At 45.6% G+C, this 27,332-nt stretch overlaps 2 protein-coding genes across 2 annotated transcripts in view; one reads left to right on the top strand and one right to left on the bottom strand.

The window, feature by feature from the left end:
* The window catches only part of LOC309325980 (cytochrome P450 2C25-like), a 35,755-nt gene extending 20,753 nt beyond the window's left edge, over positions 1-15,002 (top strand). The window contains exons 4-9 of the mRNA XM_081834428.1: positions 5,856-6,016; positions 7,722-7,898; positions 8,861-9,002; positions 9,340-9,527; positions 10,744-10,885; positions 13,835-15,002. Of these exons, the coding sequence (XP_081690554.1) occupies positions 5,856-6,016; positions 7,722-7,898; positions 8,861-9,002; positions 9,340-9,527; positions 10,744-10,885; positions 13,835-14,016 (992 nt within the window). The 3' untranslated portion in view covers positions 14,017-15,002. The remainder of the gene's footprint in view (positions 1-5,855; positions 6,017-7,721; positions 7,899-8,860; positions 9,003-9,339; positions 9,528-10,743; positions 10,886-13,834) is intronic.
* A 1,864-nt stretch (positions 15,003-16,866) lies between these two features.
* LOC309326056 (cathelicidin-2-like) lies at positions 16,867-24,551 on the bottom strand. The gene is made up of 4 exons (XM_081834591.1): positions 23,688-24,551; positions 21,725-21,832; positions 19,087-19,170; positions 16,867-17,319 (listed from the first exon to the last, which is right to left on the bottom strand). The coding sequence occupies exons 1-4, from the start codon at positions 23,871-23,873 to the stop codon at positions 17,212-17,214; spliced, it is 486 nt and encodes a 161-aa protein (XP_081690717.1). The 5' UTR covers positions 23,874-24,551; the 3' UTR covers positions 16,867-17,211.
* Between the last annotated feature and the right edge of the window lie 2,781 nt (positions 24,552-27,332).

The raw sequence follows: 27,332 nt of genomic DNA, 5'->3' as shown, positions 1-27,332 counted from the left end.
ATAGTCTTTTAATGTCTTATAATACTTGGAGGTCAGGCCGTCTGGCCCTGGAGATTTGCCCAGTTGCATGTTCTGAATGGCTTGTTCAATCTCTTGTTGTGTTATTTTGTTATTCAGGATTAATCTGTTTTTTTGTGACAACTTTGTTAGTCCATTTCTTTCCAAAAATTGTTTAATCTCAACCTCATCTTGCGGCCCTTGGGTGTATAATTTTTTAAAGTATCTCTGGGAGCACTTTCTAATTTCCATGGGGTTCTGGATATTTCTTCCTTCAATTTCTAGGTTTGTAACTGTATTTAATTTCTGTCTCTTCTTCAACTGCCAAGCTAGCAGTTTCCCACATTTATTTGCCGATTCAAAAGTTTTTTGTTTCATTAATTTAATCTTCCATTCTATTTCTTGGTTTATCAATTTGGAATATTGAGCTTGATATAGTTTAATTTCTCTCAGAATCGGCTGTGACTTCGGATTTGATCTTAATTTCTTCTCCAATTCTTTGATTTTCTGCAAAATCTTATCTTTCCTTTGATTTTGTGTTCTTTTCTTTACAGTGTTCTGTTGTATCAAGAACCCCCTCATCACAGCTTTGCTTGCGTCCCAGATAGTTCTTTTTTCCACCGTAGTGTTCATATTTATTTCGAAATAATCCTTCAGAGTTTTTTGGGCCTTCTTGACAATCTCCTGATCTCTAAACAAGCTATCATTCATCTTCCATCTAAAGGAGCCGGTTGGCAAAAGTGTCATATCCATCTTCAGCGCATTATGGTCGGAGCAGGTCTTTGGGCAGATTTCCACTTTTCTGACCTTGGGTGCCAGACCTCTAGATATCCATATTTGGTCGATTCTTGTCCAAGTCAGTTGGGCTTCAGAGAAGAATGTTCCCTCTCTTCCCAGGGGGTTCTTAGTTCTCCAAATGTCAATCCAGTCCATATTGTCAGCCATTTCAAAAAAGGTCTTTGGCAGTCTGCCGTCTTTTGTAACATTTTGATTTTGTGACTTATCCATGTTTGTCGATACGACCCCATTCATATCTCCCATCATAATGATGTTGTTGTAGTCCAGATAGTCCAGCATAATCTCATGCAACTTCTTGTAAAATTCCGATTTCCCGTCATTTGGTGCATAAATTCCTAATATCAAAATCTTTTCTCCTTGATGTTGTATCTCGATTCCTAATATTCTTCCATGTTCGTCTTTGAATAAGAATTTAGGTGACAGGCTCTCTTTTGCATATATCACCACTCCTCGCTTCTTTACTCTGTCCGAAGATATAAATTCTTGACCGAGTCTTTTGTTTATTAACACCTTTCTATGGAGCCTAGTCACATGTGTTTCTTGTAAGCAGATAATATCCAATTGTTCTTTTTTTAATATATGAAAAATTTTCCTCCTTTTTTCCGGGATGTTGCAGCCATTAATGTTCCAACTCAAAAGTTGCAGAGACATCCTGAATAAATCTGGTTATTTTTCAAGGGGTGGTATCTTATTCAGAGGATCTTCAGGGTCCAAGGGTGCAGGTACCTCTGGTGTTTCAGGCCCTGGAAGTTGGTCAATTCCTTTGTGAAGGTCCTCTCCGTATGCGTTCAGAAATTTATCTCTATCTTCCGATGTTCTGATCTTGATCTTCTTCCCTCTAAAAGTAAAAGATAGTCCTTGAGGAAATTCCCACCTAAAGATGATTGAATTCTTTCTTAGTAGTCTTGTCAACTCCAAATAGTTAGATCTAAGATCTAGCAGTTGTTTAGGAATATCCTTGTAGATCTCAATTCTTTTGTCCAAAATGTCCAGTGACTTTCCGTAGTGTAGGCCCAAAATCTTATCCCTTTCCTCCTTTGACCTCAGTATTATCAAACAGTCTCTGGGCTTCTCTTTCTTTAGAAGTCTTCCGAGCCTAAAAGCCGAAACAATTTTAAAGTCCTTTTCCTCTAAACTCCAAAATTTGGAAAATTCTTTAGTCAAAAACTCAGCTAGGTTGCCTTCTTCCACTTCTGGTATTGCTCTTATCCTTAAATTGCTCTCCCTGTTCCGCAGTTCAAGCATGGACAAATAGGTCTGATGTTCACCTACTTGTTTGCAGAGTGGTCTTACCTCTTGTTCTAAATTTTCAAGTTTTTGGCTGGTATCTTCAGCCAATTTCCGATTTTCCCCTGCAGCCTCCTTCAATTCTGCGATTGCTTGAGTATTCTGTGCAACTTGTCCAGATAATTTATTTAAACATTCTGTGTTCTGCTCAATTTTATATGTTTGCTCATCGGCTTTCTTGTCCAAAGATTCTACTTTCTTGTCCAAAGATTCTAATTTTTCAAAAATTTTCTCTAAAATAGCAGTGCTTGCCCCTGAGGCCATATCTTCCAGTTGTAATTCCTCAGTTTCTCCCTCCCCTGCCCGAGGCAGAGAAACAGGCAGAGAAACAGCTTCCACCTCAGAAGGCAAAGTAGGCACAGATGATCTACGTGCCTGTGAGGCTGCGGTTAAAGTTGTCAAAGTTGTTTGTTTAGTTCTTCCTCTCCTTCTTGTACCACTCATTCCAAAGTTATCTAAAAGTCAAGGTCAAGCTGAGTTGTTCCCATGAGAAAGCCACGGCCCAGATGGTAACAGTCAGCAGAGGGCCGGGAAAGGGAAAGTAAAATAAAAGTCACTGTTATAGGTCCCAAATCCTCTAGGGGGAGTTTAAAATATTTCAGGAAAGAAATCAATTTCAGTTAAAATAAAGTCAGATTTCTAAGTCCAAGAACCTTCAATAAAGAGATTTTTCAGCAGAGTTGGGGTTTAGTACAGCAACAGTGTTTCTGATGGTGCAAGCTGGTAATCCAAATGCCTTAAAGTAGCAAGTTCAAACTCTCTCAGATTGTTTCAAAGTTCAGATTCAAAGTATCCAAACTGCAAACTGCAAGCTGACAGCTCAGTTTCTCAGGCAGCTCCAGCGCCTGGGGTTTTTAGTTAGAATGTAGCTCCAAAGGGAGAAAGATATCCCCGTGTAATTAAAATATAAAAGTCCAACACATAAAATTATTGTTCCACTTAGAATAAAGTTCAATGGGTGCTCAGATCAAATAGTTTAAAAGATCTCTCTTTGCCTCCACTCCTCCAGCTCTTTGCGTTCAAGTTCAATGGGAGCGGAAGACGGACTTCCTGTTTTTCGTCACTCCGCTTTCAGCCAAATTTAATATTTTAAAGTCCCAAATTGCATACAGTCAGTTGTTTACTCACGGGTTGTTGTTTTCAGAGCATAAATTTCAGGAAGAAAGGTCAGCGCTCACTGGCAACAGCTACGCGGCTTCACTCCGCCGATTGCGGAACGACCCACAGCGCCGCAGCCTCCTCCGCGATCCGGAGCCCCTTACGGGGTTCCTTCAACGTTTCGGTGGCCGCTGCTGGCGCCCGCCGGGTCCCGGGACCGCAGGCTTCTGCTGCCTGCGGGTTTCCGTTTCGGGTCTCCGCTGCGCCGTAGCGGACGACCCTTTCTCAAGCGGAGCTTCCCTTCCCGTTAGGAAAGGGCAGCCATTGCCCTTCGCGCCGCCTCCGGAAGTGCATTGGAGCAAAGGCAGTTTCCGCACAGGCACAGTCTCCAGCCGGCCAGGGGAAGGGACATAAACCGGTGGATAGAGAGGGATCCCCAGTTGCTGCAACTGCTCCATAGAGCACAGACCTGAGAACAGCTGTTTGAATATTTAGAGCTGGCAAAGATGACAGGGGAAATTAGTAAGAATAAAAATATTAATACTAATTTTTTATTTATACCCCGCCCATCTGGCTCAGTTTCTCCAGCCACTATGGGCGGCTCCCAATCGAGTGTTCAAAACAATACATCATTAAATATTAAAAACTTCCCTAAACAGGGCTGCCTTGAGAGGTCTTTTAAAAATAAGATAGCTGCTTATTTCCTTCACATCTGCTAGGAGGGCGTTCCACAGGGCGGGTGCCACCACCGAGAAGGCCCTCTGCCTGGTTCCCTGTAGCTTTGCTTCTTGCAGGGAGTGAACCACTAGAAGGCCCTCGGCACTGGACCTCAGTGTCCGGCTGAATGATGGGGGTGGAGACACTTCTTCGGGTATACAGGACCGAGGCCGTTTAGGGCTTTAAAGGTCAGCACCAACACTTAGAATTGTGCTCAGAAACGTACTGGGAGCCAATGTAGATCTCTCAGGACCAGTGTTAAATGGTCCTGGCGGCCACTCCCAGTTACCAGTCTAGCTGCTGCATTCTGGATTAGTTGTAGTTTCCAGGTCACCTTCAAAGGTAGCCCCACATACAGCGCATTGCAGTAGTCCAAGCGGGAGATAACTAGAGCATGCACCACTCTGGCCAGACAGTCTGTGGGCAGGTAGGTTCTCATCCTGCGTACCAGATGTAGCTGGTAGACAGCTGCCCTGGACACAGAACTGACCTGCGCCTCCATGGACAGCTGTGAGTCCAGAATAACTCCCAGGCTGCGCACCTGGTCCTTCAGGGGCACAGTTACCCCATTCAGGACTAGGGAGTCCTCCACACCTGCCTGCCTCCTGTCCCCCAAAACAGTACTTCTGTCTTGTCAGGATTCAACCTCAATCTGTTAGCCGCCATCCATCCTCCAACCGCCTCCAGGCACTCACTCATTAGGAACCAGACAAGCCAAAACTTCAATAAAGAATGGGATAACTATAGATTACATTAAATTAAAAAATTGTTCCCATATGAAACCTTGAACATGCTTTGAATAATTCTGGCCGGATAATATGTTATGAAGAATGTAGACAATATATCTTAAGTTAATTGCTATAATACAATGCAGTTACTAAGGAAACGAAGGACCCACACTGAGAGAGTCATAAAGTATGGAAGAACTCTATTTTATTTATATGTAACATTTATTTTGGGGTAAGCTTTTTCTCTTTATGCAACATATTTTTGTTAACTGATGGGTGGTGGGTTTTCTTTTTTACTTTGATGCAATATTTAAAAGCAATAAAAATATATTAATTTAAAAAAGAGAGAGAATAGCTGCCTAGATGCCAGATGTGTCAGTGTTCAGAGCTGTAGAATTTGACAATTGTTTATTTGACAATAAAGAGTGAACCCTCTGCCATGTGCTTTTTTTCAACAATGTCTAGGCAAGACGATGACCATATCCATATGTAATAGACAATCTTTATAGAATTCTTTCAAATCATAAAAAGTTCAAAATGAAATCTTTAGTCTCAAAGTCTCTGAAAATCTTTAAATGAAACGAGGTACCAAGCTCTGTATGGTGGAAGACAAGCTGTGAAGCTTTGCGTATTCAACAATGATGTCCAACACTGAACAGTAATTCCGGATATTGACTACTTCTTCATCAGCGTCGTGGGTGGATATAGTATGCTTCATAAAAGATAAAGGGACCCCTGACCATTAGGTCCAGTCGTGGCCGACTCTGGGGTTGCAGCGCTCATCTCGCTTTACTGGCCAAGCGAGCCGGCGTACAGCTTCTGGGTCATGTGGCCAGCATGACTAAGCCGCTTCAGCGAAACAGAGCAGCGCACGGAAATGCCGTTTACCTTCCCACCGGAGTGGTACCTATTTATCTACTTGCACTTTGACGTGCTTTCAAACTGCTAGGTTGGCAGGAGCAGGGACTGAGCAACGGGAGCTCACCCCGTCGCGGGGATTCGAACTGCCAACCTTCTGATCGGCAAGTCCTAGGCTTCTGTGGTTTAACCCACAGCGCCACCCGCGTCCCTTCATAATGCTTCATATACCCATCTTATTTCGAATGAATGTATATAAATGAAAATATCAAATTCTGTGGAACAGTGCTCATGTAATAATGTAGTCACTGCGGTTTTTTCGACTGGGGCATTTCTTGACACCATTCCTCCCGACTCCAATTCCTTTGCCAGGCCAGCCCTTCAATCCAGCCGTCCTGTTCAGCTGTGCGACGGGCAACGTGATCAGCCACATCCTCCTCGGAGAACGGTTCGATTACAATGACCCGGAGTACCTCCGAATTCTCCGCTTGCTGGTCGAAAGCTTCCGGTTGGAGAGTTCCACTGCAGGGCAGGTGAGGAGGACCCTGGGTAAAAGAGGAAGGAGCGTCTCCACCCCCATCGTTCTACCCGGACACTGAGGTCCAGCTCCGAGGGCCTTCTGGGGGGTCCCTCCCTGCGAGAGTTGAGGTTACAAGGAACCAGGCAGAGGGCCTTCTCGGTGGTGGCGCCCTCCCATCAGATGTCAAGGAAATAAACAACTATCTGACTTTTAGAAGACATCTGAAGGCAGCCCTGTTTAGGGAAGTTTTTAATATTTGATGTTTATTCTGTTTTTAATCTGTTGGGAGCTGCCCAGAGTAGCTGGGGAAACTTACCTTGGGCAAAGAACGGAAGCCGAACGGTGGAAGGGCACCGGCAGCGGGAGGCCTCATTAGGGAAAGCGTGCCTCAGTTTAATAACATTTAGAATTATTATTATTATTATTATTATTATTATTATTATTATTACCCCGCCCTCCCCGGCCAGAGCCGGGCTCAGGGCGGCTAGCACCAGTAAAATTACAGTAAAAACATAATGGGGGGGGGGGACAATTTAGAATACAGATTAAAATGCAAGACATCTGAATGCAGCCCTGTTTGGGGAAGTGTTTAATGCTGGAAGTTTTATAGTGTTTTTAATATTCTGTTGGGAGCCGCTCAGAGTGGCTGGGGAAACCCAGCCAGATGGGCTGGGTACAAATTATTATTATTATTATTATTATTATTATTATGGCAAATGGGAAGCGAGCCCCCTGCCACTGCCGTTCCCCTGCACCGCCAAAGCCTTGCTTATTGGAACTGCGAGGGATCCACAAGATCTCTCCAGAACCCAGAAGCTGCGGCCACTGCTCCTTGCTTCTCCGGCGGCGATGAGGAGAGAGTGAAGATTGAGAAGAAGCAGTGGCGGCGGCAGCAGGGAGATCTTGTAGGAGCTCGGTGAGCTTTTGTGAGGTCTCTCTCCCTGGAAGCTGCTGCCACTGTTTCTCCTTGCTTCCGTGCGGGGTTCTTGCACCCGAGGCAGCTGCCCCAATCTGCCTCCGGGGCCGGCAGACTCTGCTGGAAAGCAAGATTTGAAATCAAGCTCTTTTTTAAAAAAATAATAATAATAATTTAATCATTTTTTCAATACAAACAACAACCGCAAAAGACAAGTACAACAAAAACCATAACAACACAATTTGACATTTCAGATTTGAATACACTGATATACCTATGACTACACCTTTTTAACAATATTTCCCCACCTCTCTCTCCTCCCCTCCCCACTTCACCCCACTGTCCGCCATATCGCTTAAATATCCCTTCCAGATTTCTTCACATTTATCCATTCTTAATTTGCGTCGACATGCAATCCGTTCGTATGTAGCTAATCTGTCCATATTATCAAGCCATGTGCTCAATGGAATCTTTTTGCGGCTCTTCCAATTCATCAAAACAAGTTTTTTTTGCTTCTAATATAGCACAGCACATCCATTATTTTTTTTACTTGAAATCAAGCTTGCTCGATTCAGGAGCTCTCCTCTCCCAATTAACCTCCGTCTCCAGGACCCAGCCCTGTGACATCACAGGGTCCTGGGTCTCAGGTTTGGGCCCTGAAATCTCAGAGTCTGGGGTGCTTCTGAGCTGTGTCACATGTCAGTTTCTGACGGTGCAATTTATTTTAGTTCGCTGAAGAGATTCCAACTCACCATGTCTTTACGAGTGTTTGTTCTCCTCTCTCTCTCTCTCCTTCTCTCAGCTCTACAACATATTCCCCAGGATCCTAGACTACTTGCCTGGTCCTCATCAAACTTTATTTAAAAACCTCGGGGACATCCAGGTCTTCTTAGCCCAGAAGGTGAAAGATCACGAGAGAAGTCTGGATCCCAATGCTCCCCGGGACTTCATAGACTCCTTCCTCCTCAAAATGGAGCAGGTGAGATATGGAGGAGTGGATTTATATGTCTGAAATTAAAGGTAAAGGAACCCCTGACCGTTAGGTCCAGTCGTGGCTGACTCTGGGGTTGCGGCGCTCATCTCGCTTTACAGGCTGAGGGAACCGGTGTTTGTCTGCAGACAGCTTCCGGGTCAAGTGGCCAACATGACTATGCCGCTTCTGGCAAAACCAGAGCAGCATACGGAAACACTGTTTACCTTCCCACCGGAGTGGTACCTATTTATCTACTTGCACTCTGATGTGCTTTCGAACTGCTAGGTTGGCAGGAGCAGGGACCGAACAACGGGAGCTCACCCTGTTGCGGGGATTTGAACCGCCGACCTTCTGATCGGCAAGCCCAAGAGGCTCAGTGGTTTAGACCACAGCACCACCCATGTCCCTATGTCTGAAATTAAAGGTAAAGGGACCCCTAACCATTAGGTCCAGTCGTGGTCGACTCTGGGGTAGCAGTGCTCATCTCGCTTTATTGGCTGAGGGAGCCGGTGTACAGCTTCCGGGTCATGTGGCCAGCATGACTAAGCCACTTCTGGCGAATCAGAGCAGCGCACGGAAACGCCGTTTACCTTCCCGCCATTGTGGTACCTATTTATCTACTTGCACTTTGATGTGCTTTCGAACTGCTAGCTTGGCAGGAGCTGGGACCAAGCAACGGGCGCTCACCCCGTCGCAGGGATTCAAACTGCCGACCTTCCGATCGGCAAGCCCTAGGCTCTGTGGTTTAGACCACAGCACCACCCACGTCCCTATGTCTGAAATTAGGCATCTGCTAAAAACATTTTTGTTTAGATAAGCCTACCCAGATATGTAGAGCGTTGATATGTGCTTTAATCTGGTTTTGCTTCTCACTGATTTGGTTTTTTTTAAATGTTTCAAATAGCTAATTTAACTGGCTTTACTGATAATGTGATTGTTTTGTTATTTTTGTAAACTGTGCTTTCCAGGAGCAGCAGAACCCCAAGACTGAATTCACTACAGAGAACTTGAACATGGCAACTTATGACCTATTCCTTGCTGGGACAGAAACAACAAGCACCACCCTGAGATATATCCTCATGATCCTGCTTGAGCACCCAGCCGTGCAAGGTTGACTAACCACTGAATCAATTGTTCTTGCACTGTTAGCAGACCTTGCAGCTTGGGTGAATGAGAGCAGAACAATCATTTACAGTTTCTGTAGTTCAAAGGCTTTATTCAGGCAGGAACTATTTACAGAATGAGTGGAGACGAGTGAGAAAACTGCACCCGCAGAGCTCAGGCGATGCTGGATTTCGCGAGTAGTTTGGCCATACTCTCCTGAGGGGGAACATTCTAAGGTGGCCTTGCTAGGTTTCAGAACGGAGTCGCAAGAACTAGCTTTCTTTTCCCCCTTGCATCTGCTGTGATGTGACTTGGACGTTCCGCCTTTTGTGTCCACTTCCAGAAAAGATCCAAAAGGAAATAGACCAAGTGATAGGACAGGAGAGGCTGCCTGCCATGAAGGATCGCCTTGAGATGCCTTACACAGAAGCCGTCCTCCACGAAGCACAGCGATTCATGGATCTCGTCCCCTTAGGGTTCACCCGTGTGGCGAAACACGACACCGAAATCGAAGGCTATTTCATCCCCAAGGTACCTGGAGCGGCATCAGAGTCTGCTGACAGCTTCAGAGCAGTGCCAGGCAACAAACAGGCAGAGGTTGATGGGCATATGGGACTGGCCCTACCGTTGTACAGTATAGAGAGAGGCAGCTGCTTCAAGTTGCTTAATTTTGGGTGTCAGGAAAGGGGAGGAAAGGGGTGGTGATTAAGATCATGATATTATCAGGAAGGTCGGCCTGTGGAGTTGTCTGTCTCAGGTGGCAAATAATTCCACCTGCCTTTGGTCTTGACTTGGGTTGGGGAACACCATTTATAGTCTTGCCTCAGGCAGCAAAATGTGTTGGCTCACCATTGGTGTGATGTGTTATTGCACCGAGTTTTTCAGCTGACCTTGGAAAAACAACCATTACCCTATACTTGGTATCAACAGTTCAAATCAATCCTCATCTGCGCAACATATGAAGTGGAAGGCTATGCGCTGTGTGCTGATTGATGTTCAAGAGCATGTCTTGACATGCGCATGCGCTAGAGACAAGCTCAATCCCCCCCCCCCTAATTAGAGCTTTTGCTTTTAGGACAAGGATGGGGAAACATCTTATGACCAATGGCCATGTTGCCTCGTGGACAGACTTTTTTTTGGGGGGGGAGCACGTCAAGTGAAGGACAGGCCCAAATGGAGAAGTGGGCCGAGCAATGAATGTGACTCTGAATTTTGTCTAAAAAAGGTAAAGGTAAAGGACCCCTGACAGTTAGGTCCAGTCGCGAATGACTCTGGGGTTGCGGCGCTCATCTCGCTTTACTGGCTGAGGGAGCCGACGTTTGTCTGCAGACAGTTTTTCTGGGTCATGTGGCCAGCATGACTAATCCGCTTCTGGCAAAACCAGAGCAGCGCACGGAAACGCCGTTTACCTTCCCGCTCGAGTGGTACCTATTTATCTACATGCACTTTGAGGTGCTTTTGAACTGCTAAGTTGGCAGGAGCAGGGACCGAGCAACGGGAGCTCACCCCGTCGCTGGGATTCGAACCGCCGACCTTCTGATTGGCAATCCCAAGGCTCTGTGGTTTAGACCGCAGCGCCACCCGCGCCCCTGAATTTTGTCTAGTTAGCTACATTAGAGAGGAGTTGCTTTCTGGACCACCTCTGCTCCCTGGAAGCTGCCTGAATATTAGCATCTTGGAAGAGAACCACAACAAGCTCTTCCAAAGTAGGGCTTGATGTCTTTTGCCTTCTGGCTTCCCCCACCAGGGTTCCTCCGTCTTCCCTATCCTGAGTTCTGCACTGCACGACCCCAAGCAATACGACAACCCCTTCCAGTTCACCCCAGAACATTTCCTGGATGAAAAAGGGAACTTCAAGAAGAACGGAGCCGACATTCCCTTTTCCACAGGTGGGGATCTCTACCTTTTCCTTTCCCACAAAAAGCAGTGAGTCAGACTCGATCGGGGCTGGGAGCATAGCTGTCAAGCGTCCCTTATTTGGCGGGACAGTCCCTTATCCCAGCGCCATGTCCCGCTGCTGCCCCTTATTGATGATGTCCCTTAAATAAGCTCCTGAAGGCAATGGGGCCCTTTCTATGTCCAGCTGTCCTTTGTCAACAACAAATTGTTGCTGTTTTTTGTGTTGAATATATGCTATATGGTAATTTATGGAACTAATAGGTATCTAAAGCCATTTGCACACAACTAAATATGCATTTTATCAAAGTAATTGTTGATCCCTTATTTTGGCTGCTGATCCCTTATTTCTGAGGCTGCTGGTCCCTTTTTTTCAAATCTGTAAGTTGACAGCTATGACTAGGAGACCATTTGCTTCACAAAGGGTCCCAACTTCTTGTGGGGTCACATGTCAGCAGGGCCAGGGGGGGAGAGTCAATTTTACCTCTCTATCTTTTTTTTTAAATTAATTTTTGCATATGTTTTCCAAACAAAGCTTCACATCACATCAGATCATCCTCATTTGGGCTATTATAGCCTGAGACTTCCATCAATCCTGTCTAGTGATTTTCAATTTTGCTATCTAATCTTGCATTTTATTATTATAATGAATGCTTTTAAACTTCATTTCCTAATTGTTTTCTTCCTAAATCATTTTACAATCATTTATATAGTCCCCCTTACAAAACTTCTTGTAAAGCTACAAGCGATGTTACATTAATGCAATTGTCTTTCAAATAAGTCATATATTTCTTCCAATCCTTAAGGAAGTCCTGGTCTTTCTGGTTCCGAATTCTCCCAGTCAACTTTGCCAGTTCTGCATACTCCATCAGTTTTATTTGCCAATCCTCCTTCGTTGGTAATTCTTCCTGTTTCCATCGTTGGGCTAGTAATACTCTCGCTGCTATAGTTGCATATAAAAACAGATTTTTGTCCTGTCTGTTAATTTCTGTACCTACAATGCCAAGTAAAAATGCTTCTGATTTTCCCCCGCAAATGTATATGTAATGGTTCTAGGGGCTGCTCGTGCGTAAATCGGCGCCACGCTTGGCTGGGTTACCTGGGTGAACCCTTTCTGTCCGGACAGCCACTCACCCGTGGCTGTCTCAATCGCTGGCAGAATCCGTCAGTGGGCGTTTCTTGAACTTCTTCCAGCAAAGAAGCTCTTTGACGCCCAGTCTCCTCCTACTCTCCCTGCGCGGAAGCCTTCTGCGCAGAGAGGGTGTGGGCAGCGGAGGACCCGTGCTCTCCCCGCTGGTCTCCGGCGAGGAGTCATGGAGCCCCCTCGCCGATTCCCCCATCTGCCCCCCTTCTCCACTGGTGCTATGCTGATTTCCTTCCCCAGAAGATGGGCTGCTTCTCTCCCTCCTGGGACGCTCTCCGGCATCCCTCTGGAGCCCTCCCTCTTCCTCTGGCTCCGATGGCAGTTCCCTGACAGTATACTTCAACATTTTCTTCATCTCATTATATATCATTTCCCCGAAGCATTCTACTTTAATACAATACCCCACCACGGGGGTACAGTGGTGCCCCGCAAGACAAACGCCTCGCAAGACGGAAAACCCGCTAGACGAAAGGGTTTTCCGTTTTGGAGGCGCTTCGCTAAACAAATTTCTCTATGGGGTTGCTTCGCAAGACGAAAAAATCTTGCAAGTTCCCGCGGGTTTTTTTTTCGCTTTTTTCCTGCTTTTCCTAAGCTGCTAAGCCGCTTAACAGCTGATCCGCTGATAAGCCGCTTCTCAGCTGATCGCTAAAAGCCGCTAGACTGCTAATAGCACTAATCCGCTAAGCTGTCAATGGGCTTGCTTCGCAAGACGAAAAAACCGCTATACAAAGAGAATCGCGGAACGGATTCTTTTCGTCTTGCGAGGCACCACTGTATTCCGTTTTCTGGTTTTTTAACACATATTATTCTCTGCATGTTATAAAAAAATGTAAAAATCCCTAAATTATCCATCTATTATATTAACAAATAAATTGGTGTATGTTTATTCAAAACCTGCCAAGAAGTCCACTTCGTTTGGTTGTTTCTTTAAGTACTTTGTAAAAGGTTCCCATACTTCTTTAAAGTCACAGTTGTCCTTGTCACGCACTTTGTACGTGAATTTTGCTAGTTCCGCATAGTTTCTCTTGCCACCGTTCTTTTCTCGGGGTTTCCTCATTCTTCCACCCTTGTGCTATTAAGACTCTTGCCACCGTTGTCGCGTACATAAATATGTTCTTCATCTTCCTTCCTTTTCCTACAATCCCTAACAAAAATGCTTCTGGCTTTTTTTGGCAAATGTTAATTTAAACATTTTCTTCAACTCGTTATATATCATTTCCTAATATTTTTTAATTTCTCTGCAATCCCACCACATATGGTAAAAAAGTCCCTTCTTTTGCCTTACATTTCCAACACTGAGCCAGTTTTATACATTTTCGCTATCTGTACTGGTGTTATATGCCATCTATACACATCATTTTCCTGTAGTTTTCTTTCAGTAGAGAATATTCCTCCATGAATACAGTGGTGCCTTGCAAGACGAAAAGAATCCGTTCCGCGAGTCTCTTCGTCTAGCGGTTTTTTCGTCTTGCGAAACAAGCCCATTAGCGGCTTAGCGGATTAGCACTATTAGCGGCTTAGCAGCTTTTAGCGGCTTAGCGGATAAGCGGATAAGCGGCTTAGAAAAAGGGGGGGAAAGTCGGAAAAACTCGCAAGACATTTTCATCTTGCGAAGCAAGCCCATAGGGAAATTCGTCTTGCAAAGCACCTCCAAAACGGAAAACCCTTTCGTCTAGCGGGTTTTCCGTCTTGCGAGGCATTCGTCCTGCGGGGCACCACTGTATTCCTAATCTTTTAAAAAAGCCGGCTAGATTTGTGAAATACCTGGACTGCAGCTTCTCCTTTCTTCCTCCCGCAGGGAAGAGAATCTGTCTGGGTGAAGGATTGGCCCGAATGCAGCTCTTCCTGTATCTCACCACCATCCTGCAAAGTTTTCATCTCAAACACCCTCCGGGAGTCACCAAAATTGACCTCACCCCAGAGGTCAGCGGATTTGGGAACATCCCACACCAAGTCTCCATCTCTTTTACTCCACGCTAAGCGGCACCCTCCACTCTGGTTGTCCTCTTTGCCTGCTCACAAGGGTTCCCGGCTTTCATGAGGATCAATTGATTGATTGATTGATTGATTAACCTTTACTATAGGAGTGAAATTGGGTGAGATGCTTCTCTGGTGCCATTTTGGGGGAGAGGACCTCATTTTTATTATTTAAATTTGTTTTATTAAGTTTTCTTGACCACATTATATTGTTATGCAGTGGTACCTCGGGTTACAGACGCTTCAGGTTACAGACTCCGCTATCCCAGAAATAGTACCTCGGGTTAAGAACTTTGCTTCAGGATGAGAACAGAAATCGTGCTGTGGCGGCAGCAGGAGGCCCCATTAGCTAAAGTGGTGCTTCAGGTTAAGAACAGTTTCAGGTTAAGAACGGACCTCCGGAACGAATTAAGTACATAACCAGAGGTACCACTGTATATGGTACAGTGGTACCTCGGGTTACATATGCTTCAGGTTACATACGCTTCAGGTTACACACTCTGCTAACCTAGAAATAGTGCTTCAGGTTAAGAACTTTGCTTCAGGATAAGAACAGAAATCAGGCTCCGGTGGCGCGGCAGCAGCAAGAGGCCCCATTAGCTAAAGTGGTGCTTCAGGTTAAAAACAGTTTCAGGTTAAGTACGGACCTCCGGAACAAATTAAGTACTTAACCCGAGGTACCACTGTATTATGAAAAAAGAAAAAGAACACAAATCAAAGACCGTTCTATGCAATACAATTCACCACACCATACCTTTTTATGTTGTGTTTACCTTTTCTGTTTTCCAACTGTGTACATGGCCCTCACGTTATACTAATTATGTAACCTTAAAATTTATTACTACTTATGAAACCTTTTGCTTTAGCTTTATCTAGCATATACACAGAAATCATTCAAACGCTGTCATAGGCGCCACACAGCTATTGTATTTCATTAAATATTTCTTAATCACATCCAATTTTTGAATAAAGTTTTGATTTATATTGCCTCTCAGCCTATTTGTCATTTGAGCCGTCTCTGCAAATTCTACCAATTTATTCTGCCATTCTGTTTTAGTAGGAACCCTCTCCCTCTTCCAGTTCTGTGCAACCAAGTTTCTCGCGGCCGCAGTTGTGTACAAAAAAAATATTTTGCATTTTTTGGTAACTCTCTGCCTACAATTCCAAGTAGGAAGGCCTCAGGTATTTTGGAGAAAGTTATCCTTATATTTTTTTTCAGTTCATTGTATATAACATTCCAGAACTCTTTGATTTTGGGGCATGACCACCACATATGAATCAGGTTTCCTTCAGAGAGCCCACACCGCCAGCATTTGTTCGAGATATTTTTATACATCTTAGATAGCTTTGATGGCGTCAAATACAAAAAAATGACAATCTCATTTTGATTGCGTGCAAAAGAAGCCAGATTATTTGCTTCCTCTGACTCACACTTGTGTGTATGAAAGGGTTAACTTGAGCTCTGAAGTCAAGTTGCCACTATGTGTAGAGCAGGCTCCCAGAAGCCTTTGCTTCCCCCCTCCCACTTTCTCTCTCTCTCTGCAGCTTTCCTCAAAGAAGGAGCCATGCAACTTGGCTCCCAGCTCAGCAAATGAAGAATTTCTCTGAAAGGAGATTTCTACAGCCTGCATCTTTGTTAATGGAAAGACTGTGTAATTCTTTTGTAAGATAACCAAGTTATTTCTTTTTAGGTCAGTTGAAAAAAAATTCTCCTTTATTTTACTGGCAGCAGATGGGGCCTTGTTTATTGTAATTTTCAGAAACTCTGTGAGTAAAGATCTAAGCTAAGTGTCTGTGATTTATTCTAACCTAAGTCTTTTCATTGAATTATGGTGCTGGAGGAGATTCATGAGAGTCCCATGGACTGCAAGAAGATCAAACCTCTCCATTCTGAAGGAAATTAGCCCTGAGTGCTCACAGGAAGGACAGATCCTGAAGCTGAGGCTCCAAGACTTTGGCCACCTCATGAGAAGAGAAGACTCCCTGGAAAAGACCCTGATGTTGGGAAAGATGGAGGGCACAAGGAGAAGGGGACGACAGAGGACGAGATGGTTGAACAGTGTTCTCGAAGCTACCAGCATGAGTTTGACCAAACTGCGGGAGGCAGTGGAAGACAGGAGTGCCTGGCATGCTCTGGTCCATGGGGTCACGAGGAGTCGGACACGACTAAACGACTAAACAACAACAACAACAAGTCTTTTCATGGGGAACGTTTCTTTAAAGGTGGATGAGGCTAGATGTAAAATCTAACCATGATTAAATGTGCTTGGAGCAATTGCCAATGTGCTAACTCTGCTGTGAGCTGTGCGGATGGAAGGAACTGTCAATTTCAGTTCTCAGCTTCTCATTTTTCCAATCTTAGATTCAGTTCTCCGCACAATTCTCTCCAGAGAGAGAACCGAAAGGGTCTTCAGGTTTTATCATGACTGTACCTCTCTGTACAATATTTGCACTAGGTTGCTGTCATGTCAGATGCCAAGAGCAGCACCCTCTATCTGCCCGTTAGCACATTGTACCTCCACAATTAAGGGACGTGGGTGGCGCTGTGCGTTAAACCACAGAGCCTAGGACTTGCCAATCAGAAGGTCGGCAGTTCGAATCCCCGCAATGGGGTGAGCTTCCGTTGCTCAGTCCCTGCTCCTGCCAACCTAGCAGCTCAAAAGCACATCAAAATGCAAGTAGATAAGTAGGTACCGCTCCGGTGGGAAGGTTCGCTGCTCTGGTTCGCCAGAAGCGGTTTAGTCATGCTGGCCACAGACCCAGAAGCTGTACGCTGGCTCCCTCGGCCAATAAAGCGAGATGAGCGCCGCAACCCCAGAGTCGGTCATGACTGGACCTAATGGTCAGGGGTCCCTTTACCTTTATCTTTACCTCCACAATTTTTTTTAAAAATAAGCAAATATGCTCAGGCCAACATCTGGTTTGCTCATGTGTCATTTGGACCTGCTTCGCATCAAAGTCTATACAGTACAGTTAACAAACACTTGGTTTTGAAGCAAAGAAGGTTTTTATTTTTATTTTTGCAGGGCATTTTATCATTATACACTGCAGCCATGTAGAAGTTATCTGGGCTGAAAGAAGTGAGAGAGAAACAGTGTAAAAAGCAAAGCAGAACTTCTAGATCCCTTTAACGTGAGGCTGGTGCAAAGAGCACATTGGGACGGGGATCATTTAAACTTCCTTTTCTTCCGGAGTTCTCTATCCAAACCGAAGCGCTGCTAAGGCAATCCTCACGCCGTGTCTCTTCACAAATCTTTTGGCTCCCCTCCAGAACCTTCTCCAGCGTCCCCTTGTTATACGACTCAGCTAGCTCAGAGATAAGAGAGATAAAGTAGTGAGCACAAGCGCTGAGTGTGCATTTGCAATACTCATTTATTACTCCACAAAGCTGATACAACGTCCTCAAACTTAATCCGTTCCGGAAGTCTGTTCCAAAACCAAAGCGTTCCAAAACCAAAGCGTTCCAAAACCAAGACGCACTTTCCCATAGAAAGTAATGCGAAACAGATTAATCCGTTCCAGACTTTTAAAAACCACCCCTGAAACAGCAATTTAACATGAATTTTACTATTTAACGATAGTAAGATTATGGCCACACATCAACTCCTGGCAAATAGAAGGGGAAGAAATGGAGGCAGTGAGAGATTTTACTTTCTTGGGCTCCATGATCACTGCAGATGGTGACAGCAGCCACAAAATTAAAAGATGCCTGCTTCATGGGAGGAAAGCAATGACAAACCTAGACAGCATCTTAAAAAGCAGAGACATCACCTTGCCAACAAAGGCCCATATAGTTAAAGCTGTGGTTTTCCTAGTAGTGGTGTATGGAAGTGAGAGCTGGACCGTAAAGAAGGCTGTTTGCCGAAGAATGGATGCTTTTGAATTCTGGTGCTGGAGGAGACTCTTGAGAGTCCCATGGACTGCAAGAAGATCAAACCTCTCCATTCTGAAGGAAATCAGCCCTGAGGGCTCACTGGAAGGACAGATCCTGAAGCTGAACTTTGGCCACCTCATGAGAAGACAGGACTCCCTGGAAAAGACCCTGATGTTGGGAAAGATGGAGGGCACAAGGAGAAGGGGACGACAGAGGACGAGATGGTTGGACAGTGTTCTCGAAGCTACCAGCATGAGTTTGACCAAACTGTGGGAGGCAGTGGAAGACAGGAGTGTCTGGCTCTGGTCCATGGGGTCACGAAGAGTCGGACACGACTAAACGACTAAACAACAGCAACAAGACTTCCAAAAATTTCGAAAACCAAGGTGCAGCTTCCGATTGCTGCAGGCACCCTGGAAACAATAGCCGACAGCCGTGTCGGACGTTTGGCTTCCGAAAAACATTCGAAAACCGGAACACTTACTTTCAGGTTTTTGGTGTTTGGGAACCAAGGCGTTTGAGTACCAAGGTACCACTGTACTGAGCTCTTAGGATGCTTTCAAACTCTGAGTACTACCCCAGGGGCAGCGAACCTTTGGCCTTCCAGTTGTTGCAGAACCAACTCCCACCTGCCTCAGCATGTAGGGTCAGTGGCCAGGGTTGATGGGAATTATAGTTCAGCTGCCCCAAAGTTTTCCCCGTCTGCATTATCCAGCCATTGCTCCTCTACTGCAAGCTACACACAGAACTGTAATTTGCTTTTCACATTTCAGAACGGGACACATTTTTGGGCATGGGAAGAAAATTCACCTGAGCCCATCCATTTAAAACCAAGTTTTAAAAGCCGCTAGCATTCGTCTTAAAGCATCCGGGGATGAAAAACACCGGGAACGCTGTGCAGATCGGAAGCTGCCTACTGAGTCAGGACATTAGCAGTTATTGGCTCTGACTGGCAGCTGCTCTCCAGGGCTTCAGACGGGGTCTCCGCATATTGTACCCACCCCCACCCAGTGCCGTAGCGTGGGGGGTGCAGGGGGGGCCGGCCGCACCAGGCGCAACATCTGGGGGTTAGGGTTAGGGGGCGCAAATCCACGGGTTAGGGGGTGCAAATTACTTGCCTTGCCCCGGGTGCTGACAACCCACGCTACGCCACTGCCCCCACCCCGTCCCAAATTTCACCAGCGCCCGGTCTCTCTTACCTCTTGATCCACGTCCTCACATTGCACGATAATTAAAGACGGACTTTGCTGGGTCGAATAGAAGCCAGAGCAGTCTTTGTCCAGCTGTTTGAGGAAAGAGGAAAGGGGTAAATCATCAGCGCTAAAGAAAAGTTCTACGTCAAAGACCCACAGAAGAAGAGATATGGGCACATCCACTCTAGGCATTCATTGATTGATTCGGTTTATTTATTTCATAAAATGTATACACCGCTTGAGTGCTAAACAAAAGGGGGTAAACCTCAGAGGTTTACCAAAAGAAAAAACAATAGAATAAAAAATTGCAGCAATACTTTAAAACCTACAGAACAGCTCGGTCGGTTGGGGTATGAGACCTGTGATCTCAAGGTTGCGGGTTCGATTCCCCCATGGGGTGAAAAATTCCTGCATTGCAGGGGGCTGGGCTGGGCTGAATTATTATTATTATTATTATTATTATTATTATTATTATTATTATTATTATTATTTATATTCCACCCTCCCCAGCCGAAGCCGGGCTCAGAGAGGCTAACAACAGTAAAAGTAACACAGTTTACATAAAATCACAATCAATTAATTGAAATACATTCTAAAATCAATTCATTCTAAAATCAGTTCAGAATCAAATTAATGGCAACCATTGGGCTAGAGGTCTATGAGGATTGCAGGGGAGAGGGGGTCAGGCTGTGCCTTGGCCAAAGGCCTGGTGGAATAGCTCCGTCTTGCAGGCCCTGCGGAAAGATGTCAAGTCCCGCAGGGCCCTAGTCTCTTGGAACAGAGCGTTCCACCAGATCGGGGCCATGGCTGAAAAGGCCCTGTCTCTGGTTGAGGCCAACCTAACCTCCCTGTCGCCCGGGATCCTCAAGATGTTTTTGTTTGAAGACTGTAAGGTCCTCTGTGGGACATATCAGGAGAGGCGGTCCCGTAGGTACGAGGGTCCTAGGTCATATAGGGCTTTAAAGGTTAAAACCAGCACCTTGAACCTGATCCTGTACTCCACTGGGAGCCAGTGCAGCTGGTATAGCACCGGGTGAATGTGATCCCGCAGCGAGGACCCCGTAAGGAGTCTCGCCGTAGCTCCCTGCCACCCAAAAAAAGTTTTCCACATGGGCAGAAATTAAATCATTTTGTTTGTTTTTATCACGTCATTTTAACCCAGGAGCTCAAAGTTGCGCTCAGTCGTTGTGCGTAATTCCCACAACGACCCTCTGAGGTAGGATAGGCTGAGCGTGAGTGACTGGCCCAAAGTCACGAAGTAAGCTTCATGACAGAGATAGGATTTGAATGCTGGTCTCCCAGATCCTAGTCTCATGCTCTAACCACTATGCCACACTACTGAGATTTGTCTTCCAAAGCAGCTACTCTATTCCAAACTTAAAAATGGAAAGCGTAATGCTGGTGGTCAGCAAAAGAGGTTTAAAGATTGTCTCAAGGCAAATCTAAAAAAATGTAGTATAAACACCGACAACTGGGAAACACTGGCCTGCGAGCGCTCCACTTGGAGAACAGCCTTTACCAAAGGTGTCATGGGAATGTACTCTACGTGGGGCTACCTTTGAAGGTGACCCGGAAACTACAACTAATCCAGAATGCGGCAGCCAGACTGGTGATTGGGAGCGGCCGCTGAGACCACATAACACCGGTCCTGAAAGACCTACATTGGCTCCCAGTACGTTTCCGAGCACAATTCAAAGTGTTGGTGCTGACCTTGAAAGCCCTAAACGGCCTCAGCCCAGTAGACCTGAAGGAGCGTCTCCACCCCATCATTCTGCCCGGACACTGAGGTCCAGCTCCGAGGGCCTTCTGGCGGTTCCCTCATTGCGAGAAGTGAGGCTGCAGGGAACCAGGCAGAGGGCCTTCTCAGTGGTGGCGCCCACCCTGTGGAACACCCTCCTGTCAGATGTGAAGGAAATAAACTGACTTTTAGAAGACATCTGAAGGCAACCCTGTTTAGGGAAGCTTTTCATGTTTGATGTTTTATTGTGTTTTTAATATTCTGTTGGGAGCTGCCCAGAGTGGCTGGGGAAACCCAGCCAGATGGGTGGAGTATAAATAAATTATTATTATTATTATTATTATTATTATTATTATTATTATTATTAGCTTTGAAGACACTCGAACTTAGGACGCAAGGGAGAAACATGCTAAGAGGAAGGCATGCTTGGCAAATCCACACCGTGAACAGCTCCCCACTGTGTAAGGACGTGAGGATCCAGAATTGACCTCCACAGTCACTTCCGGACTCCGTGTTTATGGAAGACAATCTTACTTGGCTACGAGGGATTGCCAAAGAAGAAGACTATGTTTAGGGAAGCCTTTAATGTTTGATGCATTACTGTATTTTAATATTTGGTTGGAAGCCGCCCAGAGTGGCTGGGGAGGCCCAGCCAGATGGGCGGGGTATAAATAATAATTATTATTATTATTATTATTATTATTATTATTATTATTATTATGCCACATGCCACACTGACTAATAATGTCACCTGGATTCCCAGGCTTAAATGGCGGGGAGAGGGGCTTGGGAAAAGAATCTTATGTGGAGGAACTCTGCCACCTTGCTAATTTATTTGCAGACCCAGCTGCCGTTAAAGGCAGTGAAAAGTTGGCAATATCTTGCAGCGGGGGCACCCAGACTTACCCCATCCTCTTTGTAATCGCACTGGGAGACATTTTTCTTCTCTGACGTGGTGCAAACCGTCTCCTTGATAGAGAATTTTATAGGCTGCGTAGTTTCACCAGAAGCATCCTGTGAAGATATTGAGCAAAACGGATAGAAAAAAAATACATTTTTTTAATGTCCTTCTTCAGCCAGGCTCCTTGAGCAGTTGACAGATGCTGGAAAAGACAATCCCGGTCTTCAGTTTTTACAATATTGAAAAAGACACGACATAAAAAGGGGAATGGATTGGGAGGGAGGAGGAAAGAAGCAAACTCAGGTGCAAGATCTTTGCTACAAATTGAAATATACATTCTTAAAAAAAACCAGAGGCATTTTTACTTGGTATTATAGACCAATACATTAATAGAAAAGATGTCAAACTGTTCTTATATGCAACAACAGTGGCAAGAGTATTGTTAGCCCAGAAATGGAAACAAGAAGAAATTCTGATGAAAGAAGAATGGCAGATGAAATTAATGGACTACGCAGAATTGGACAAAATAACAGGAAGGATTCGAAACCTGCAGGACCAGAGATTTACAGAAGATCGGAAGAAGTATAGGAACTATTTGAAAAGCAACTGTAATCGACAAATTACGCTAGTAGGACTTCAAGGAGTTTTGTAAGGAGAAATATACGAAGTGTTACAAAACAGAAAAAGACAGAGATATTGGTTATTAGTTTGAAATGTAATAGGGAAAATAAGAGATGCATGCTGAGAGATTAGGCTGGAAAATTTTCAGACAGGACGGATGGAAGTCAAAAAAATTGAATAAAATGTAAAAGTGCAGTGGTACCTCTAGATGCGATCGGGATCTGTTCCGGAGCCCCGTTCGCATCCTGAAGTGAACGCAACCCATTTCTGCGTATGTGCGGGTCGTGTTTTGCCGCTTCTGCGCATGCACGTGATGTCGCTTTGATCGTCTGCTCATGCGCGAGCGGCGAAACCCAGATGTAACGTGCTCCGTTACTTCTGGGTTGCCGCGGAGCGCAACCCGAAAATGCTTAACCCGAGGCTACTTCAACCCAAGGTATGACTGTATGTTTAATTACTGTTAAAAATGATATGTTAAAAAACTTTTATACACACACACACACACTCACATATATATATATATATGGGATGCGGGTGGTGCTGTGGGTTAAACCACAGAGCCTAGGACTTGCCGATCAGAAGGTCAGCGGTTCGAATCCCGGCGACGGGGTGATCTCCCGTTGCTCAGTCCCTGCTCCTGCCAACCTAGCAGTTCGAAAGCACGTCAAAGTGCAAGTAGATAAATAGGTACTGCTCTGGCGGGGAGGTAAACGGCGTTTCTGTGCGCTGCTCTGGTTCACCAGAAGCGGCTTAGTCATGCTGGCCACATGACCCGGAAGCTGTACGCCGGCTCCCTCGGCCAATAAAGCGAGATGAGCGCCACAACCCAAGAGTCAGCCACGACTGGACCTAATGGTCAGGGGTCCCTTTACCTTTACCTATACAGTGGTACCTCGGGTTATAGACGCTTCAGGTTACAGACTCCACTAACCCGGAAATAGTACCTCGCGTTAAGAACTTTGCTTCAGGATGAGAACAGAAATTGTGCGGCGGCGGCGCAGTGGCAGCGGGAGGCCCCGTTAGCTAAAGTGGTGCTTCAGGTTAAGAACAGTTTCAGGTTAAGAACGGACGTCCGGAACAAATTAAGGACTTAACCTGGAGGTCCGTTCTTAACCTGAAACTGTTCTTAACCTGAAGCACCACTTTAGCTAACGGGGCCTTCTGCTGCTGCCGCGCCACCGGAGCACGTTCTGTTCTCATCCTGAAGCAAAGTTCTTAACCTGAAGCACTATTTCTGGGTTAGCAGAGTCTGTAACCTGAAGCGTATGTAACCCGAGATACCACTGTAAAAGGAATAGTTGCTGCCTGATAGAATAGATGATGCAGGCGAGCCATGGAACTACGTACCCAATCAGGCTGCGGCTCGGCTTCCAGCAGTCGGAAGGCAAATTCCGGGTTTTGCTCCTGGTTGTAGGTGTCCACGGCCGCCGCAACCACCTGCTCGTAGCTGACGGGGGTGCGGGTTGTGGGGGCTGCCGCGACCACCCCGATGAGCAGCAGAAACAGCTTGCAGCTCTCCATCTTCTTCTCCATCCGTGTTCTCTCTCTTCAAGGTATCCTCGGTTTGGTACCTTCCTTGGGCTTCAGTGGCTGAGCTCCCTTTTTTATAGCCCACGGCACCCCATGGCCCTCTAACCCCCCTCCCCTGTGGGCTAACGTCCTTCGGCTGAGGGTGCAAGTGTGGTTTCTCTTGCCCGCCCCCCAGGAGGAAGTGCCAGTTTATGTGGGTCCAACTGAAAGGTGTGTTGGCAAAGTGATTGCTGAAAAGCCTCCTTGCGAAACATCATGGAAGGGAGAGGGAAGGCCACGAAGGAGGTCGTTGTATTGGGAAAGGTTGAGGCCACAGGGGAGTCTCTGCCTTCTCTCGGATAGGAGATCGAATCCTGTTGCCACATCTTGCCACAATATAGATGCCATAGACAGGAATGGGGGGAGCCTGTTGATATTCCTGATTCTCAAAGGCTGTGTTTGTACTCCAGTGTTCTGAGCCCTTGCCGCATTTCCAACATTCGGTTTTCATTTATTTATTTTTTAATTCACCTTTATTGATTTAAAAGATCATCTTACATATATATTACAGATTGTTGTTGTTGTTCAGTCGTGTCCGCCTCTTCGTGACCCCCTGGACCAGAGCACGCCAGGCACTCCTGTCTTCCACTGCCTCCCGCAGTTTGGTCAAACCTATGCTGGTAGCTTCAAGAACACTGTCCAACCATCTCGTCCTCTGTCCTCCCCTTCTCCTTGTGCCCTCCATCTTTCCCAACATCAGGGTCTTTTCCAGGGAGTCTTCTCTTCTCACCATGTAGTCAAAGTCTTGGAGCCTCAGCTTCAGGATCTGTCCTTCCAGTGAGCCCTCAGGGCTGATTTCCTTCAGAATGGAGAGGTTTGATCTTCTTGCAGTCCATGGGACTCTCAAGAGTCTCCTCCAGCACCAGAATTCAAAAGCATCCATTCTTTGGCGATCAGCCTTCTTTATGGTCCAGCTCTCACTTCCATATTACAGATAGTTACATCAAAATTAAACGCAAAAATATAATAGAGAAAAGATAAAGAAAATATAAAGCAAAAAAGAGCTAACGATAAGAAATGAATATTGGTTATAACATCCTGTCTTTTCTAATAATGCCTTCTGAAAGAAACTCCGTTGTACTTTTTCTATTGTCTTAATTTTATCGCAGTTTGTTTTATAACTTTTCCTGTATATTCATCTAGTATATTTATTCTATTTGTTTATTAAATACAAGTATCATTAAGTTCTGCTAGGATAACGTCATTATTACAATATAATCTTATATATTCTTTGAATAGTCTCCATTCTCTGAATGTTTTTTGATTTGGGGCTCCTCTGACTTTTCTGGTCAGCTTTGCTAATCGAAAGTACTCTAGCAGGAATGATTGCCAATCTATTATTGTAGGTATTGTTTCATATTTTCAACTTCTGGCTTTCAGTATTCTTGCAGCCGTAATTGAATACGTAAGCACTCGGTTTTCAATAATGTAATGACAGGCTACTGGATCTGGCCAAGGACCACCTAGTTAAAAAAAGGATAAAGGTGGATGACCCCTGGACGTCCAGTCAAAGGCGCTCATCTTGCTTTTCAGGCCGAGGGAGCGGGCGTTTGTCCACAGACGGCTTTCCGGGTCATGTGGCCAGCGGGACTAAACCGCTTCTGGTGCAATGGGACACTAATGAAAGCCAGAGCGCATGGAAACGGCGTTTACCTTCCCACTGCAGTGGTACCTATTTATCTACTTGCACCGGTGTGCTTTCGAACTTAAAATACTTAATTCCTGAGTCCAGGTCACCGGCTCACCCTAAAGGTAAAGGGACCCCTGACCATTAGGTCCAGTCGTGAATGACTTTGGGGTTGCAGTGCTCATCTCGCTTTACTGGCCAAGGGAGCCGGCGTACAGCTTCCGAGTCATGTGGCCAGCATGACTAAGCCGCTTCTGGCGAACCAGAGCAGTGCATGAAAACGCCATTTACCGTCCTGCTGGAGCAGTACCTATTTATCTACTTGCACTTTGACATGCTTTCGAACTGCTAGGTTGACAGCAGCAGGGACCGAGCAACGGGAGCTCACCCTGTCGCGGGGATTCAAACCGCCAACCTTCCAATCAGCAAGCCCAAGAGGCTCAGTGGTTTAGACCACAGCGCCACCTGCGTCCCACCCAGCATGCTGTTCTCATAGTGGCCAACCAGATGTCTGTGTTATTCAGAAGCATTTTTACCTCAGACCGTGGAGGCCCAGCCCAGCCATCTAGGCAAGCAGCCATCAATTGCCCTCTCCTTCTCCATGAATCTGCCTAGTCCTCTTTTAAAGCCATCTAAGCTGGTGGCCATTCCTGCCTCAAGTGGGAGGGAGTTCCGTAGTTTAACTATGTGCTGGATGAATAAGTCCTTTCTTTTCTCTGCCCTGAATCTTCACACATTCATTAGATTCCATGGATTCTAGCATTATGAGAGGGAGAATGGCTTTTCTCTACCTGCTTTCTTGATGCCACACATCATATTATAACCATCAACGGGTCGCCTTTTCTCTGCCTTTTCTCTAAACATAGAAGACCCAAACGCTGCAAGCTTCCCTCACGCAGAGCACCATTTGATCTCAGACTGGGGCTGAACTGGGGTGGGCAAGTGGGGCAGCATCTTTTTTTAAAAAAGTTTTTTATTAACAATTTAAACATGACAATTATCAAAACAAATAATCTTCATTATTTCCCCCTTTTTTCCTTCCCCCTCCCCTAAAAACCCTCCCCACAAGACCTCCCTCAGCTCCTCTCTCTGATTTCTCAACTCATGTTATTCTCTGCATACTGTAAAACTGTATATATCTTTTTATTATCTATCTCCAGTAGTGATGTATGGAAGTGAGAGCTGGAACATCAAGAAGGCTGATCGCCAAAGAATGGATGCTTTTGAATTCTGGTGCTGGAGGAGACTCTTGAGAGTCCCATGGACTGCAAGAAGATCCAACCTCTCCATTCTGAAGGAAATCAGCCCTGAGTGCTCACTGGAAGGACAGATCCTGAAGCTGAGGCTCCAAGACTTTGGCCACCTCCTGAGAAGAGAAGACTCCCTGGAAAAGACCCTGGTGTTGGGGAAGATGGAGGGCACAAGGAGAAGGGGAGGACAGAGGACGAGGTGGTTGGACAGTGTTCTCGAAGCTACCAGCATGAGTCTGACCAAACTGAGGGAGGCAGTGGAAGACAGGAGGGCCTGGCGTGCTCTGGTCCAGGGGATCACGAAGAGTCGGGCACAACTAAACGACTAAACAACAACAACAATTATCTATCTACTATATTAACCCTCAATAAATTTGTGTATGTTTATTCAAAACCTGCCAAGGAGTCCAATTCATTTTGTTGTCTTTTTAGATAATTTGTAAAAAGTTCCCATTCTTCTCTAAAGTCACAGTTGTCCTTGTCTTGCAATTTGTATGTCAGTTTTGCCAGTTCCGCATAGTTCATCAGTTTCTCTTGCCACTTGCC

This window comes from Podarcis erhardii (genome assembly GCF_964252035.2).
Source record: "Podarcis erhardii genome assembly, chromosome: 12".
In the NCBI taxonomy this organism is placed as follows: Eukaryota; Metazoa; Chordata; class Lepidosauria; order Squamata; family Lacertidae; genus Podarcis; species Podarcis erhardii.
The sequence above is the reverse complement of the archived record's forward strand: the minus strand, read 5'-3'. Positions and strand labels throughout refer to the sequence as shown.

Excerpts from the sequence above, each read along its gene's own strand:
- LOC309326056 (XM_081834591.1), bottom strand. The coding sequence starts at position 23,873 with ATGGAGAAGAAGATGGAGAGCTGCAAGCTGTTTCTGCTGCTCATCGGG. Across the intron at positions 21,833-23,687 it reads CCGAGCCGCAGCCTGATTGG|GATGCTTCTGGTGAAACTAC; the intron begins GTACGTAGTTCC and ends ATATCTTCACAG. Across the intron at positions 17,320-19,086 it reads GTGAGGACGTGGATCAAGAG|CTGAGTCGTATAACAAGGGG; the intron begins GTAAGAGAGACC and ends TCTCTGAGCTAG.